At 41.3% G+C, this 18,936-nt stretch overlaps 1 protein-coding gene across 1 annotated transcript in view; it reads right to left on the minus strand.

Annotated features, from left to right (window-relative positions):
* Nucleotides 1-18,220, minus strand: part of LOC129342511 (pyroglutamylated RF-amide peptide receptor-like) — a 30,718-nt gene extending 12,498 nt beyond the window's left edge. The window contains exons 1-3 of the mRNA XM_054998322.1: nt 17,878-18,220; nt 3,022-3,180; nt 2,254-2,315 (exon numbers count right to left, since the gene is read on the minus strand). Of these exons, the coding sequence (XP_054854297.1) occupies nt 2,254-2,315; nt 3,022-3,180; nt 17,878-18,220 (564 nt within the window). The remainder of the gene's footprint in view (nt 1-2,253; nt 2,316-3,021; nt 3,181-17,877) is intronic.
* Nucleotides 18,221-18,936: the final 716 nt, after the last annotated feature.

Below are 18,936 nucleotides of genomic sequence, written 5' to 3' on the forward strand. Positions count from 1 at the left end.
GAGTAATGTGGATTTGACCCTGTATGGCACTGGAGAATGAGCAAGTAGATAGTTCAGGCTGTTATTAGGACCAGTAACAGTATTTCCTTAGTGGCTTTGGCATCTGTCTTTGTTGCAAGGTCTGATCATTAGATTTGTCTACCTATGGATCTACTGTTGAAGGCCAGAATCTGCCTTGGAAGATGGACTGTCTGGAAGTAAGTAAAAGGTCTGCCACCCAACGCCTGGGAGAAATATTAACCAGGATGCACTGTAGTTCATTGGTGGTATGTTGGACGAGTCTGAGGTGGGAGCAGGGTTGCCAACTCTGCCTTCGGAAGTTCCAGGAGATTTGGGGGCAGTGGAGTCCCTTTAAAAAAGGCTTAATATGTGGAAATGAGCAGCTGAAGTTTTCATGGCACAGAAGTAAATAGATAACACTACCCTGTAAGGAACAGGATATTCTTTCTTCAGGTTGTTGGCAGCTCTAGTTTTCAGTCACCTTGTGAGTATCTGCAAAAAAGCAGTCCCGAGTTTGCTTTGTTTCTCTTCACTAGTTTGCTGCCCAGCTCTTCGTGTTAATGAGCACTTTTAGTTCTTGGAGGTGCACACTTAATATGGAAATAAAATGCCTACACGCCCAGTAGTTTGCATAGATCAGCTACACTTTTTAAAGTGGAAAATGAGAAGCTGGAGTTGTAAACCAGAAGAACCCGGCTCAATGGATAAAAGCTTAAATTGATGAGGTGTGACTTCATCAGAACTGGGTACAGAGCTGAGGGAGGGGGAACTGAGCTTTTCACTATCTGTCTTTTCTGGCATAAAAAATAAATTATTGAAGCCAGGAGTGTTAAATTACTTCCTGCTGTGAAGGGGGAAAGATGAGGCCTTTTGTTAACTGTGTGCATTTAGTAAGATTAAAATACTTCAGATTAAATTATTTGATAAATACAAGTAGTATTGCCATCCTCCAGGGGCAGGGGTTTGGCGATCTCGCAGAATTACAACCAGTATCCAGATTACAAAGATCTGTTCCCCTAGAGAAAATAGCAGCCACAGAGGATGCATTCTATGGCATTTTAGGACCCTGAATACAAGGCTGGTTATAGCTATTGCCTTTCTCTGTCAACCAATCCCCAGTACAATCAGAGCCAAGCTTGGCTGTGCATATCTTTGGTAGAGAGTCCAGGGATAAATTGGATATCCTGCCTGTGTCCTGTCCATTATGTGACTGGTAGGTGTTGGTGAAGTCAGAGACTTGACGGCACATAACACACACACACACACACACACACACACACACACACACACACACACACAGAGTCATGTACCAGGAATGATAACAGAAGCCAAAATAGTTCCTTGCAACAAGGAATACAATTTAAAGTTTGACAGTCAGGTTAGCAGAAGTACAAGAATATTCTAGAGAAGCCAAAATTAAATCTAGTGGGGGTGGGATACAGACCAAGAGACTGATGTAGAACTGACCTCCAATTGCCCTGAGTTTCTAGCCATTGTAATTTGTGCTGCTTCTGTATTGTTTTGAACAGAAGTCGCACATTGCTTGATTTTTTTTAAAAAAATTCATTAATCAAGAAGAAGTTCTCAGGAGAACTCCTCAATGGGTATGAAGCGGCATAACACCATCTGCTTTCTCAATCTTTGAAGACTTTGTGTGTTTAACTGCATAGATCTATAATAGATGGATCCCAGGGTTTTACTGAGTAGGTCTATAGATTAATTAAAAGATGACTATTTCTCATTTACGCAGCAGATGTTCTTCCTGTGTTATTTTGTAACATAAAACAGCTGTTGCGCAGGTGTAAAATCACTGGGTAGAAGCCTTGAACACATTTCCGGCTAAGACCAGCTGTTTCATTTTGAGATGCATGTTAGAGAACATCTGTACATAGGGGAAAGGGGCAGCAAAGCTATGATGTGGGAGAGGGAATGGAGTGGAAATGTACTTATTTTAGGAGGCACTACATCGTGGCATAAAATGTGTTTGTATCCTATCAAGATATTGTGCTGTTTACAAAGCTGAAAAGTGTTTTACTAGTTCAGTAAGTGTTCATGTTCACAAACAAAGGGATCATGTAGAAAGAAATATCATCTTAAAGATAACATGAATAAAGTTCTGGACAGATATATTCTCATCCTGTTTAAGGAGTATGTTGATTTCTCATGAAGAAAAATTCCACCGTCTTGGGTACTAAGTGCCTGTTCAGTTGGTCTTTAGGAAATGCATTTTTCTTTCACAGTTACTGCACTTACCTCTAAAGTTTGAACATAAAGCATAGGTGATCCAACGATGATTGCTGCTGTCCAAACACATCCTTGTTAGAAAGAGGGAGAGAGAAATGAAACTTGGAATCTTCATAAATGAGTCAGTTTTAGAATGAAATGAACCATTTATCGGTTGAAATATAATAGAAAATACGCAACTTGCAAAACAACAAGATTAGATTTTGGTGCACCAATCATACTTAGCAAACAAGAAATTGTAGTAGCCTCTTAACCTCATGCTATTGAAAAAATATTTTTTCAAGTCTAACCAATTCTTTAAAGAAAAAAATCTGGTTAGTTATTTAATTGAATCCACGTGGATGGGGAAGTCTGGATCATCCCAGTGCTGTCCACATTGGTGCTGTTTTCTCTACCCCAGTCTCCTGTGGCAACCACTCCCAACCCCTTCCACTAGAGGGCTTTTTTGTTTTTAAATTAGCAATTGATATATCATTATAGCATTATAACAGTCTATCTGGTTCCTCCAAATTAATTTCGCTTAGCTTTCTTTCTTTAAAATGTAGACCCTTTTTAAAAAGTAAGTCTCTAGCCTTTTTTTTGTTGAGGAGACTTGCTTTCCCCCTTATAGGAGCTGGAGTGTCTATCCATGGCAGCAAATTGGGTGGAGATGGTCACGAAAGAAACACTGCAGTATGAGAACTGAACTGTTGAACTTGGACGGTGCAGAAGAGGTTAAGGTTGCATCTCACTGGTTTTAGTCTCTTCCAGTCTACATCCCATGTAGATCAAGCATACCAAGCATTTTGTAGGCTCTCTTGTTTGTGTACTGCCTCTGCATCTTCAAAGGGTGGACAATGCCTTGGTGTCTCTCTATGGCAATGCACGTCATGGTCAGGGTGCTAGTGACAACAGCGGTTGTCTGTATGAAAGGGATCATCTTGCACACAAAAGGGCCTGGAAAAAAGAAAGAAATTTTGTAATGGGTTGGGCAATCCTTTCAGGGAGCAAGGATTGTAGTCTACAACTTGCATGACTTCACAGTAATGAAATCTTACAAGAGATCCACGAGAACTGCCTTGCGGAAACAGACCAATTGCCCATCCAGTCCAGCATTCTGTTTCCAATAGTGACTAACCAAGTGTCTGTCAGGTCTGCTGCCCACAGTCCTTCCATATTGTTTTTGCTTGCTGTACTTTTTCCAGTAATATTTCCTGTGTGTGTGTGTTAACAGGAGCAGCTTGGCCGAGACAGCCTTATCTGAGATGGCTCACCACAGCGGCCTTGGGACAGCTCCTTTCACTTTCCCACCTTCTGTACCAGCTGGGTAGACACCGAGGGTGGGGGATGATTTAGAGGGTTTGATATACTGTAGCAAGCCCCTAATATGTCATTCTCAACAAGAGATCTATGTACAGCCAGAAGCTTGCTTTAGCCTTTGGATAATCTATGGACATTTATATTTTTCTGAATATATAAGCTCTCAATGAAGAACCTTTGACTCAAGAGACCTTGGATTTCTTGCTGCAAGGGGTGGGAGACGAAATCAGAGTATCCTGCTTTCCATTAACTGACAGTGTCACTGAAGAAACCTGTTGCTTGTCCCTAGAGCCTGATGCTCAGAGATGTGTTGCCTTTGAACATGGTGGTTCCATTGAGCGATCATGGCTAAGGGTCATGGACAAGGCCATTGTCTAGAAAACTGGGAGATGGGGTGGGGGTGGTGGTTAAAGTGCCAGTGTGAGTTGCTAGAATTGTTGTTCTTCTGGTTTCAGCTGTCTCCCTGCAATCTAGGCTCACCAGGTCCCTATTCCCCTCCAGCAGGAGTGTGGGGGGGGGAGGTAGTACTTACTGGGATGATCATGTGCACATGCTTCTGGCGCCAATGTCATTATATCAGCAGTAGATGCGCTTTCATGTTTTGTGCAGGGCCAATTCAACCCATTAGGGGCCAAAATTGGCCCCTGTGAAGCATGGGAGCATGCCCACCACCAGTGCAATGATGTCACTTGAGGAAGTGATCCTGTCATGATCCTGTCGCTGCATTCTTGCCTGGGTTACTGGTCAGTGGCGAGTGATCTCTGCGTAGTTTGCTACCTCCTGCTGATTGTCAACTATCAGCAGGCAATGGGGCAAACGCCCAAGAGATTGCCCACCACTGGTGGGCAACTGGGAACCCTACTGCAATCCCTTGAAGATGGTGGGGGCATCGTTTGTGTCAAGGTGCTTGTTAGGAGCAGAAAACAAGCCATTATCAGGAGTATTTCTTGGTTTAGCTCCTTTTTAAAAAGACTCGTGTAATATTTTTCTATGTACTTGGGGAGTTCATTGAGTTTGCAAAAAATCCTACCTAGTTTGTGGGTGGGCCCACTTCATCACCTTTCAATTAGCAGTCTGACTTGACCCACCAACCATCTTTAAATCCATCAACCAACCAAATGACTTGTTAACAAAGGAACTGCCATGTTTCCAGCGGTGTAAGGGGCTGGTTGGTGTTTGCCAGCATTGCTAACATTTCACTGTCAAAGACACTTTTCTCGTCTGATCTTGGTGGCCTAGCATGCTGACCGGCAGCACGTTTTGAGTTTGACTTGCTTGGTGTTATTTCTCATTCCCAGTTACCTTCTCTGAATAACTGCTGATGTACCAGGAATGTTTACAAGTAGGGGTAGCTAAAATAGTTTGTGTTCAGCCCACTTAACAGCGTATAATTTTAGTAACATTGAAAATACATTTTTGGTCATCAGCAGGGACAGAAAATAAGAAAGTATGAAGAAGGTATGGTTTTTATATATAGAAAGGAATATTGCAGTTAGTAAATCTCTCTCCCCTCCCCAGATTTCTTCCACAGATGGCATGTGTGTCTCTTTGGGGAAATGCCAGCCACTAGAGGCCTGAAAGCTTTTAAATTCACAGCTGGAAAATGTTGTCTTTAAAATTAATGTTATTGGCAAAGAAATGCATAGATGCTGCTGCTTACAGGAGGGCAGAAAGATCCGGGTCCCTCTTAAACAGTGAGGTCTGCCTTCTCTTAAATGGTAGTTCTTCTCACTCTCATCTGCTTGTCTCACACTTCTACGTAGGGTTCTATGTATTTGAAGAGGCTCAGTACTAATGTAATCCTGCTTTCTCCTGCCAATCCCATTTGAAAAAAGAAATTATGGGACCTGGATAGATAAATGAAAAAAGTGGGTGTTGTAAGTGGGGGAAACATTAGTCCCTTCAACTTATTGGTTTCCACTTTTATTTATTTACTTCATTTATACCCTGACTTTATCCCCACTGGGGATTCGGACCCAAAGTGGCTTCCATCATTCCCCTCCTCTCAGAACAGCCTTGTAAAGTAGCTTAGGCTCAGAATATGACTATCCCAAATTTCCATGGCAGAGTGGGGATTTGAACCTGGGTCTCCCAGATCCAAAACACTGACCACTGCACTACATTAACTTTTCTGGTAACCAAGGTAGGGTGGGGGGTTAGGAGTATGCCTTTACAAATATTATCCTTCACAAATAATACTTAAAGAATAAAAAGTTTATTTAACAAAGAAGGGGTAGAAATCAAAATAGGAAAGTATGTAGTACAGACTTATGTGACATAATTAAAGGGAGAATTGGAGAGGTGAACAGAATCTTTCTATCGGTCGTCTTCTTCTTCTTCTCCTTCTCCTCCCCCTCCTCCCCCTCCCCCCCTCCCCCCTCCCTCTCTCAGTGTCCACTGAGAGATCTCTGTCTTTTGGTGCTACACCTCTGAAGATGCCAGCCACAGCTGCTGGCGAAACGTCAGGAACTACAATGCCAAGACCACGGCAATACAGCCCGGAAAACCCACAACAGCCATCGGAGCTATGGTTCTTGAAAGCTTATGCCTCAATAAAGTTGGTTAGTGTTAAAGGTGCTACTGGACTTTTCTCTTCAAATATATTTCTTCTCCGCCTCAGAAATTCATCTCCTATTTCTTTGCCTTTAGCCACCTCCTACGGCTTCTCCTCTGGGATGAAAACACTTTCCCTGACAAAATCAACTAGGGGACCCACCTACGGTGTTACACTAGTATTTTTTTGAAAGCCAGTCAAATCTTTTTCTCCACAAAATTTATGCTGGTATTATGGAGTCATCTTGGCTCATGGTGTGCAAACTTCTAGAGATTATGTCAGAGCAAAGAAATGAGACTATTGCAGTAAATGATGCATCCTGCCATGCCTAATAACACTTTCAATGCTCTCTTACAACAGCTGCCTCTTTCACCTGGGACCTGTGAAGAATAAGTGTGTGAAATGTCCATCCCTTGCCACTGAATAATCATACCATTCATGAAGGAATAGGAGACACAGCTGGCTGGCGGAGATGGAGCATGGCTCTGAGAAGGCAGGTTGTTAGTTCCCCTGTTTTCATACATGAGTCACTGTTCTGAGCTATTTAAAAAATCGTTTTAAAGTTCTTTTCTGGAAGCCCGCACAAAGCACCTCTTCCCCTTTAGGCTCTCTCCAGACTTTGCAGGATCCCAGCACAATGATGTTATAATTGGTTTGGTGGGTCTCTAGCCACACTGACCGGCCAACTTTACCAGCCATGACTGATCTATCTTTCAATATGTGCCCAATGCAGACACAACCTAAGAGGCCAAAGGAGATTTCTTTTCATGACAGTTTCAGCAAACAAGGTTTAATCCCCCTTAATAAAATCAGGACAAGCAGTGAATGGGGGGTTAGTGCCCCTCCCCTTGTTCAGTGGCAGCCTGGTGGTGTGGTTTGCTCTCTCCTGCTGCATGCTCAAAGCCTTCTACACCTTCCCATGATAGTGGAAAGGGTAAGGTGAGAGTTGAGCCAGGGATTTCTCACCTCACATTCTTAGCCACTGTTGGCTCTGCAGCACAATAAAGAGAAGGTTAGCAACTACCTTCTCTGACAAGATATCCTACAGACACAGAGTAAGGTATCTGGATCCAGGTAAGGTTTCAGTTGCTTTTTGAGGAGTGGGTTCATCTACAGTCATCCTACTGTAAAATTGTTCCTTAGCCACCATGATCTTGTCAGTTCTTGTTTGTCTGTTGTCTACTGCAGAGATCCATAGCTTTTCAACCTCGCCTAGCATAGGCATCTGCTTTAGCTACAATGGTGGAAGTGTCCACTGGTGTTGAAGCATTTAAAAGGGCACCCATGGAATCAGAGTGGGTTATATCTATGCTCTGCAAAGTAGTGTTTTGTTCATTGACAGATCTTTAAATACTAATTGTCAAGGAATGTTTTAGAAGACAGTGTTGCGTAGTGCTTGGAGGGTCAAACTATTGTCTGGGAGACTACAGGTTCGAATCCCCATTCCGCCATGGACACTTGCTGGGTGATCTTGGGCTCACATACTCCCAGCCAAACCTAGCTTACAGGTTTGGTTGTCAGGATAAAATGGAGGAGAGTGGCTCTGCCCACTGGGGAGAAAGGTAGGATATAAATGTAATAGTAGTAGTAATAAATGAAATAAACAAATAGATTAGACATGCTGCCTGAAAATGTCCCCAAATCCAGTACAGGTATGAAATTATGCAGTTCTGATATACATCAACATTTTCTGGAGTGTTAAAGGCTGGAGTCTGAAATGCATTTCTGGATGTTTTGTTTAGAAAGTGTACATGTTTTAGCAAACACCAAACACAGACACAATTTCTGATTGCAATACATTATTCTCATGTGATTTTTATTCCCCTGGGGCCAAACAGCCTTTCCCCAAATATCAGCTGCTCTCGGGAGAACAATTTGCCAATATGAATGGAAGAATTAATTTTCATAATAGAGGATGGCCTTTTTGCATCTTATTCAAAAATCAATCACCACCTTTGGCTACATGTTGTATTTACCCTATGTCAGACAGTATTTCTGACTTTTGAGGTTTTTAATGCTCCTTGTGAAACATACTGAGAAAGCTGGGAATCATACCTGTAATGATTTTAAGTAAATGTGTGTGTGTGTGTCTTTTAATGCTTGGTGTGGTATAAATGAAGAGTGGGGGTGAAAGAGAGGGATGAGTGAGTGATATGATTGGTTGATAACTGAGTGTGGGTGGAGTGAATGCAGTTTTAGACTGAGAGTGGAGAGAAAATACTTAGGGCAAGAGAGGCAAGCTATGTGCAGCCTGAGCTTGCTTATGTTGTCTGAGAGAAATATAACCTGTGTGGAAACCTGAACTGTGTGTTTGTGAAAGAACATTCAGTCAGGAAAAAGCAGGCAAAGTGTGTGTGTGCCTGAGAAAAGGTCTTACTTGTAATTGAGAGAGAAATTAATATAAAAAGCAGGCAAAGTGTGTGTGAAGCCTGAGAGATCTATCTGACTGGGTTTAAGTAAAGTAACTTTAAGAATTGAGAACTACTCTTTTGAAACCATCAAGTTTTAGAAATAATATGAAACCAATATGCTTCTTATAAAAATAAAAGTTTGCTTTTTAAAAAAAAAAATCCCAGAGTTATTCCTATATCCCGTTCCTTTCCTCAGGGCCACATAGTACCACGAAAAGTCTGACCCTTGGGCATGTTACTAAAAGGAGAAATTTAAGTTATTCTGGAATTTAATTCCTGGTGGCAACAATCTACCAGGAGGGGGAAAGAATAAAAGGCTTAAGGACCAAATCTACCCAAGAGAAAGAAAGGGGTTGTAATAATATGAGAAATGGGTTGCAACTTGCCTTTCCCTCTCCCTTGTTTAGCTTAGCATTTCTCTGGTTTAGCAACTAATTATCTCAAGGTTAGTAGAGATAAAAGGAGAAGAAAAGCAGTTAGTGGATCTTGTTCATTGTACATTTTGGATCCACTTCGAAGGAATTAGATATTCTTTACCTCAACTTTTATTTATAGTTTGGAACAAAATAAATCAACAGCCTACATGTGTCATTCACAGTTGTTCTTTTCAGATGATACAGTCATGTACTGGGAGCCTACCAACAATGCATAATGGGAACATGCACTAGGAACAATCCTCCCAATATGTACCGTCACCGTGCCAAAAGGGTCCACGTGTTAACCAAGCTAGAACTCTATAGAGATTCTGTATCAGACATCCAGAAGACACTGACTATATAAAATGTTCCACCACCAAAAATCTGGAAGACTTTATCATGCTACTGGAACACATCAGATTCTGGAATAATAAAGTGGATTCTAGAAAAGCAAATATGTGGGGAAAGAATCTAAGTCCAAATCAGATTGGAGCCAATAAGGTATGCATGTCACCAGGGCTCATTTTGAGGGGGAACGCGCAAGAATGCAGTTCTGGTAGTTCTCCAAAAAGGTCACATGTCAGGTGCCCCCACCCACCTGATTTTTGGCCATTTTGGGCCCGTTTCGGCCTGGATCAGGGGCCGAAACGGCCCAATTTGGGCTCATAATGGCCAGGATCAGGCCCCAAACAGCCAGGATTGGGGCCAAAATGGCCAGGATTGGGCCTCTGATGGGTAGTGGATCACTCTCCCTCTCAGCAGCAGCCCAATCCTGACCATTTTGGGCCCCTTTTTGGCCATTTTCAGCCTCTTTTTGCCATTTTGGGCCCAATTTCGGCCCTGAATGGCCAGGATTGGGTCCAAAACAGCCAGGATAGGTGATGTCAGGGGATGGGGCATATGCAAATGAGTTGTGCTAATGAGTTATGCTATGAGTTCCTGTAGCTCTTTTTCTATGAAATGACCCCTGCATGTCACACATTCTGTTTTAGGACATGTGTTGGAACAGATGATTCTGTAAGTCCCTCCAGCTCTGAGTTGTTTTTACAATTCTCGTGCCGATGAAGGAACTGGATCAAATTCTCTACTAGTTTCATCATAATTCTATTTAGTTGTATAACATGCTGAATTTATAAACAGAACTGCCAGTGGTTAGAGGGATATTAAGGCTAAGTTGTGTCTTATTCTGGCAGTATCAAAAGAACAGAAGCCAGAGCTCTTGATATAAAAGACACGAGTCAGGGATTCATTAGCATAACACAATGGTCGTCAAAGCCTTGAACAAGACAGACTAAAGAAGATACCTCTGCTCAGCCTATCTGTTGCCAATGGTTACAAGGAGTGCCTTGTCTACTGGTTGGAGCCTTTGTTGGTTTGGAAGGGCCTTCCCTTGACAATCAGTCAAGGCACAACTGTAGGATAGAAGCAGCACAGAGATGCTGAAGGGATGAATTCTGTGATCCTACTAGAGTATTTCCAGAGGATCCTGAGAAGGAAATGGATACTTTAATCAGCAACAATATATTATATAGGATCTTTGAATAATTTGGAAAGGTATGAAAGCTTTGAAATAGTAGAGGAATGCAATATTTTCACAGCATACAAAGCCAGGCTGCTGTAAACATGGTGATAGTTAAAAACATGACAATGTGCAAATTGCATTTTAAGATGTACCCTCTGTATACACAGCTTTCTCTTTTGTAACCATGGGAGGAGAGGTGAAAGAGACAATAAAAATGAGAGATGAGGAGGGGACAATAGATGATAAATGAGAAACAAAGATACACTTTGTATATGTGGAGCTTCTCTGTGTGAGCACAATTCCCAATTCATTTTGGTGGTGGCAGCAAGTTATTCATGCAAGGAGCTCTCTGATTCATTCATTTAAATAGGGAGCCCCTTGCATGGAAGGAGTTCCACATGAGCATCAGAGCTCTGGAGCTTGCACATAGCTACTGAATTAGAGCCTGGGCATGTATAGTAATGATATACATTATTTATATTATGAGCTATTGAATTCTCTGGATGTTGCTGCACATAGGAAACTAAGCAGAATGGACACTTGATTTGAGCAAAATGGTACAGCCTGGGAGGAATAAACCTCATTATTTTTTCTACCTCCGAATTGACAGAGTAGTTGATGTGACATCCATTAGGCTAAGTAATTTTTTAAGGCTCACTGGATACCACTTCTGAATGATTCACTTGGTGGAAAAATTCAATTTGAAGTAAACTACCGAAAACAATAACATACTGCCAACATTGCTGTTTTGCAGCATCATTGCTTTGCAAAGTGATGGATTGATCCTACGGGTTCATCTTTATTTTAAGTGAATTCCAAAAACGTGGGAGCTAGGAAATTGACTTCAGCATGCAATTGACTAGACCAACTGCCAGACATCTGAAGTCAAGTTCTGAAGTAATGAACATAACTATTCTTGCAGGGACTGCAAATTAAAAATAAGAAAAGCTGTTGCATTCACTCCCTTCTCTACAGGAAAAAAGAATGGTATGCAAATTAGATAACTAATATTTATTTGTTTATATGCTATCTCTAGTCCACTTTTCTCACTGAGACTCACCAGTTTATTCTAAATGTTGACATTAGCAAGACATCATTTTTGAGCACCTCATGAGGGGAATGTGTAGGACATAACTGCTTTTGTAAATTAATCATAATAGCAATAAAATAATAAATTAATACTCCATGACATCACAGGAGATTTCGATCAAATAACAGAAGGAATGTGAGTCAGGGCATCATGATATATTACGGGGCTGCCTACAGTCCATGCCTTTCCATGCCAACTTCTTCTAAAAGAAATGTGTGGTGTGATATTATCCTATCCAGTTCCTTCAAGCAGCAGCAAAGCAACTGGAGAGGGGTCAGGAAATTACGTAAGGCTGTGTCTGTTGTTCGCTTACAGGTTACATACTGATCAGGACTGAAGAAATGTTGATACGAATGCATCAAAACTGTTTGTGCTGTGATTTAGTGTGCATGTCTATATCACATTTCCCCCAACCTTCCACCAAAGAACTTGGACTCATTGACTGGGGACGGGCTGCCTTTTATGCTGATTAGCTGCCCCAAACTCCAGTAATTTTGTTCTGCCTCTTTTCTCATCGTTAGTCTTCTACTGCATTCATGAGGTCCTTTCACCAGCCTAGTGAATGGTCCACGTGTTCTTCTAACCTGCTGTTGGCATTTTTTTTCAGTCTATTCCTGGTTGGTTTTTAGTTTTCATATTTATCCTGTTGTTGTTGTTGTTATTTTGTAAATGGCTTTGTGGCACCTGTCATGTATGTCTCTGCCCATCCATCCATGCCAATTTTGATTCTATTGCTCAGTGCTTGATGCTGGATGCTGGATGCTAGTATTTGTAAACAGAGGCTTGATGTACTTTCATTTGCTCTTTATTAGTGTTATAACTGTTTCTCAAGCTTACAGGTGGCTATATACTGGACTCTACTGTTATGACCTTGGGCTTCCTCTCAGACTATGATATGTCTTTCTCCTTGGCAACGAAGCGTGATAGCACAAATATGTAAAATGTTCTCACAGAGAAGGAGCTGGGAAACTTTGCTGATAATTGGGAAGGGGAGGAGAAGAGTGAACTAGAAAACAACTGTTTCCTTCCCGTGTTGTCATTCTGGTCAATCTCTAGTCGAGCTGCTTAGATGTTTATATTACTCCTAAATAGACCTATGGAACTGTATATTGAAATGAACTGATTTTGAATAAAATCCATTTGACTAAGGACTGGTGTCTTACTGCAAATAGGCCAGAGATCTGTCTGCAGTATCCTGTCATCCAGGATGTTGAAAAAATGATATATAACTATTGTAATAAAATTACATTAGTGGCACATCGTCTTACATTCTGTCTTAAAATACTCTGAATTCTGGCTCCTAAAGACATGCCAATATGCCTTCTTAGCGCGGTAGGCAGCACACCCCTCTCATACTCTGAAGGTTCTGGGTTCCAGGCTCACTGAGGGCCTGCTCTTTCTGGAGGGGCAGCGCCTTTGTGTGAAGCACATGTTTAACATACTGAAGGTATACACTGCTTCCATACAGAGGTTTTGCTTCCAGTTTGATATTCAATCGATGTCAACCCCTAACCTTTTACTTTTTGTGTCTCCCCCTCTTTTGCTGTGCCATTGGTGTAGTTGTGTCTTTTCAGGAAGATCTCAGTCGAAGTGCCTTTGTACACTTTGTAGGCAGGAAGGCACATATTTTAGACGGTCCCACCAGCCTAAGCCTTTGCCTCAGCCCTTGCAAGCTGCCATTTTCTTGACCACTAGAGGGCCTTTTTTAAAAATGGCAGTTGACATATTGCTATAGCGTTATAATGATCTATCTGCTAGTTTTTCTGAACTCCCAACTTTCATTTTAAAAGAAAATATGTCTTTCTTCTTTGCACGAAAAGAGACTAGAGGCTTAGTTCCATTTAAAAAATGAAAATTGGGAATTCAAAGGAATTCGTAGATAGATCATTACCATGTTAAAATGCTGTGGAAAAGGGTAAGAGTCCAGTAGCACCTATAAGAATAACAAAATTAGTGGTGGGGTCTGAGCTTTCGTGAGCCACAGCTCAGTTCTTCAGATACAGTCAGAATATGAGCTCTTTTCCACTGCTACAGACAGACTAGCACAGCTACCCGTTTTGATCAATCTCCATGTGAACATGATGTAGCAATATATCAAATGCTGACTTAAAAAAAATAGGCCTCAGTGGCATGAGTTGTAGGGGGTCAAGGCAAGGAAAATGTGGGGGAAGTGCCATATGGATTCACCATTGCCTCTATGAATGCCTCTGCATTCACTGCGCCAGTGAAAGCTACACGGAGAACCTGTTTCTATATGGAAGCAGCCATAAAGGATCCTGGACAGCAGGTGTTGGGAAAGATTTTTCTTTAAATGAAGAATCACTGATAGTGAGTGTATACTAGCTGAATCAGTTAGCTGACTCTGTGTAAGGCAGCTTTACTTGTTTGTTCATGTGAGTTTGAGACCAGGCTAAAGCAACCATTCATGTCATCCAGAAGAGTTCTTCCCAGTTCCAACAGGTCTACAGGGAACTTGTAGTGTGAGTGAAAGGAAATCACACAAAGCTCTGGGAGAGGCAACATGCAATTGCAGTGGTCTAATTTTAAAAAATGCTCCTCTGTTATTAGAAAAGCATCATATTTTGAAAGTAATTCCATACCTTTGTACTAAAAATTGTTACAAAAACCAAATTTTAATTTTCTAAATTGTGGAAGATCATTCAGATCTCTACTGGGAGCAAACAAGTTTTCAAAAAGTGTACTTTGATAGCAAAGCAGGAGATGTTAAACTTGGGGCTTTACTGTTCAAAAACAGAATCTGCTGTTCTCGGATCCCCTTATCTCCGCTGCCTTTGCATCATTGCTTAGTTTATGTGATGAATTTTTAGTCTGACATGTCAAGTAATAATTTTAAACAAGTTCACCTGTATAAATTGATGTGTATGTAGTTCATTTTCATCACAATATTAAACCTCTTTACTAGCATGTCCATTTAACTCCTGTGTGATCTATTGCAGTAGAAGGGATAAAAGCAGTTACTGTTGGTTTCAACCCAGAGAACGGAAAAAATAGATACGTTGATTTTTTTTTTCATACTGGATCAGCTTCCGACAATCAAGCAGTTACATATATATTTGCAAGAATCTTAAACAATGAACTTTTTAAACGCTTGCATATTTTAAATATATGTAAAAAGGACATTACCAAGTGGTGGTCAGTCATATACTGACAGATGAAACCATAAAAGATGTGTTAATAGATCTAATCTGATAGGGATTACCACTTTTTCTCCCAGTCCTGCTTCTATGACTTCAGCAGAAGCCTCGTGCAATGAAAGAAAATGGGGAAGCATTTCTCACTGCTGTTTCTCCATGCCACGTTGAATCCTTTGGGAGAGATACAACTTGTACACAACTACAGTGCCTGCCTGCTTGGGATGAGACTGTTGTGATCAAGGGCAGACCTATTAACCACTTGCGCTTACCCCCATTCTTACCCTAAAGATTACTCTGTTAATGGCAGTAGATTTGTTGTTAAATATTTGAGGTATTTGATTGTTTTGTGTCGCATTTTTGACATTTTAATCCACCTTGACCAGAGAAAAGTGGGTTAAAATGCCCAGTTAAATGCCAGGAACAGCTTCATTTGCTCAGTTTCTGTTCGTCTGTTGTAAAAGGCACAGAAGCAGTAAAATGTTGGCAACCTTAGCTCACTGTTTGGCACTGGAACTAGCACAGTAAAAGCACTGTGATTACAGACATGTAGGTTCACATGCTGGGACTCTTTTAGGTTCATGATTATAGGCTGCTGTTCCAACAGCTTCTTCGTTTGGCTGACTCACAGTAATCCTGACTCTGGCAATTTCAAGAGTTGGTACTGCATACTGCTCATTAACTCCTTCCCTGTCCAGCCATATAGCTCTTTCCAACAGTCTTCTACCTACCTAGTATACTGTTGTCTAACTGAGTCTCAACTTTGCTAGAATTTTTGCCTTCTCACATGATCTGGTTCTTCCACTCTTTGAATGGATGCTTGGATCATTGGCCAGGTACCACCAGCCTTCCACTTCAGGTGGCCCCTTCCTTTTCTATAGTGGCTCCTACTTTGTGGAACTGGCTCCCTTAGAAGGTGAGCACCATCTTTAGAATTTTTTTGGAGGTGCTGTAAGGCTGTTTTGTTTACAAAGGTTTAAGCTGCAAGCATTTACCTGGAGAGGGGAGTTAAATGGGTTTTGTAAGCCACCTTGACCCCCAAGGGAAAGGCAGGGTATAACTATTTTCATAAATAAACTGGATACTAATGTACTCACTGACAAATCACAACTGCATCACATGATCTAATAAAGCACCTGCTACAATGAATTGGTTAATTTATTTTAAGCCCCACAGAAGTCTCGGTTGCTTTTGCTGTAGCAGATGAATGTTGGTTATGCTTGAGTTTTTCAGGACTAGATGTTTGGCATGAAGACAGCCTTTCCTTGGAAGGTAACACTGATCTAATCCTGCCCCATCATTTCTGCCTCTTCCCCACCTTGTAGAAGCGGCTTGCAATGTGATTGATTGTGAGAAACATCATTAGGTTATATAGAATTTTTTCTCTTTAGTCCAAAAATCTACAATGTTTGTTTTTAAAGCTCCCCAAACAGTATTTTCTATTCATAAAACCACCCTTAGTGTTAGCTGGCATTAGTGCTGTGCAGGGATTGCTGTCATACTGAAAGCTAATGAGAGAGTGTTGATAGGACTGAGGGAACCTGGGTTCTAATTCAGCTCAAGTTCAAGGTTGCCCTTGAGACAGTCATCACCTTTTAACCTCATCTACTTTACAGGTTGTTGAGAGTATCGTTTCAGGAGTGCAGGTTGAGGAGAGAATAAAGAACACAGAAGAAAGTTCTTCATATCATTGGTAGTATTCTGTTGCCACATGAAACACACAACACTGCTTCTAAAAGAATGGAACTGGAAGGAATCCTTGACAGAGCCCATAGATCTTAATTAGTGGTGACGTTTCTTTCCTGGAATTTGTATCCAGAAGCTGAAAATGATTTAGGGCTACTGCAAATTTTTGTGACACAAACAACCTCACTTTCACCATTGCTAATAAATGTCCCAGGCATACAAAAACTGTCGACTGGATGCATGGCCTGTGGCACTATTGAGCCAATTTTTATGCATGAACAAAAATGATTAAGATCTATATTATACTGCTTTTAGTCTTTGGGATGGGGAACATGAAGTAACAATTAAGCCAGCTGAGGATAGGCATTTAGTGAGGCTCGATCGACATGGCTGAAGTTGTCTATATGTGTTTGCCGACAACTGCCCCAAACTTACCATATAAACATTTGGCAAAATGAAAACAATTATGGGTGGAATCCCAAAAAGGTATGTAATATTCCATGTACATTTTCAGGTTTTGTTAGCTCCCTTTTCTCCCCAAGTCTCCTGAAAAGCCACAATGCTGGCCAAGGGGCCTCTCTGGAACAGCCCACCACCAGGTACAAGGTGTTGGGTGCAAAGGCTTTAACATTCCTCTCATTCCACTTGAATGAAAGGATGCTGTATCTAAACCTAAGTAATTCAAAGGGAAGCTTTGCAGAATCCAAAACCAGTTATGGTCAGTGGTTCCTCAAACTCCACAAGACAAAAGAAAGCCAATAATTTATTCCCTTACTGCTGTTTTATATGGATCCCATCTCCTGATTGCAAGAGATATAGTGATCATTTTAAAAACACTGAATACAAATGCTAATTCATGTAAATGATTGAAATCTAGGGTTGATTTTAATCAATTATGCTGGTGACATCAATTACAGGTTTCAAGCAGGCAGTTATGTAAATAAAAAATTTCTTCCACTCCCTGGTTTGGATCCAGTTCACTTCTCCTGCTAGTGAAAAGGGGTGGGTGGGTCTGTAACCACCATAAAGGCAACGCTGAGGAATCATGGACCTGCCTGGGCAAAAACTGTGTGGAATAGGGGTGTGTGATAAGGAGAGGAGTTAGGTGAAATCGAATAAAAAGGTTGGCTAGATCTAACCTATGTAACAAAAATATTAATTTTCACAAGTTTGGAAAGAAATGAAATATAACAGATGTCATTTAAGATGAAATGTATAAGAGTGGATGGCTCATTTCTCATAGCCATTTGCACAGGGCACAGTTCACCAAAACTTCTGCAGTGCAAGCCAAGTAGAAATAATCAGGAGTGGTTCATGTGTCAAAACTCCTCCAATTTACTTCCACCGTGGTTGCTTAGGAACAGTTCTTAATGTACATTAAGTATGCATTTCCAGTGTTAGTGTAATTTGGTTTGCTTCGGTCAACACACACAGTCCAAGTTAATAATGCAGTAGTTCAAAATTCTAGGATGGAAGAAAGAAGAAAAGTGTTTTGAGACTTACCACCCAGCCATTCTGAGGAAACATTCTGTAGAAGTGTGAAGGGTATACAGAAGAAAGTTACCAACAGATCGCTGCAAGCCAAAGAACAGATGAAAATATTGGTAGTAGTTCTCATAGTTTTTTTCCTAATGATGATATAGACCACTAGGCTGTTTCCGAAAAGTGCCAGTAGAAAGATTACTACGTAGAGTACCAGGAAGATGACTTTGGCACTGAGAGGCAATTCAGGGATATAGACTAGAGGCTTGAGGCCATAAGTAGCTATGAACTCTTGCCTGCTCATATTGTGTTCTTGAAGAAGCCTATTGAGGGCTTCGGGAGTTACATTCAGCCGTCTTTCCATGGTCTTATTCTGTATTCAGTGTGTCAGCCTTGCTGTGTCCACCGTCTGGGAACCGTTCTGGTATCCATAAGGATGAATCCCAAACCTATTCTGTGAGATGAGCTGTCCGAGGTACTGAATCCAAGCGCTGTCTTCCTTTCTGAAGTTCTTCAAATTGATGACAGACTGGGTGGAGCCTGGCCCACGCATACTGCTGTGTTGTGCTCTGAATACATTGTCCAAGGTACTGGAGCATAGGACTGCCCCATTCCAGTTCCTTCCATTTCAGAATTCAACTCAGCTGTTGCAGAGCAGCGGCTTCTTTCAACATTTGCAAATGATACAATCCTCAGAAGAAATGCATAGTAGAGGGAGGGTGCCAGGACAATGTAAAGCGGAACATGCAAGAGAGAAAAAGTAGCTAAGGAGCTGTAATTTTTGTCCTCCTGCAGTAGTTCTCGCCTTCACTCACACACATACACTGTAGCTGTGCCTCCTGTCGGAGTATATTGAAGTCTGTAGGAACGTTGGTTCAATCGTTCCTTTTCCTTACAAAAGAATCTCATACTCCCCTAGCATCATATAGCAGGTGCATCCTCCTTTCTGTCCAAAAGAACCGCTAAGGATCTTCAGAATATCCAAAGCTGCCTTGGACCAATCAGAACAAAAGGCTGATAACAGCAGAGTCCTCAGCAGCAGCCTTTCGCATCCCCGATAGTAATTCATTAGACTGGAGC

Source organism: Eublepharis macularius, chromosome 14 (genome assembly GCF_028583425.1).
Source record: "Eublepharis macularius isolate TG4126 chromosome 14, MPM_Emac_v1.0, whole genome shotgun sequence".
NCBI classification, from domain to species: domain Eukaryota; kingdom Metazoa; phylum Chordata; class Lepidosauria; order Squamata; family Eublepharidae; genus Eublepharis; species Eublepharis macularius.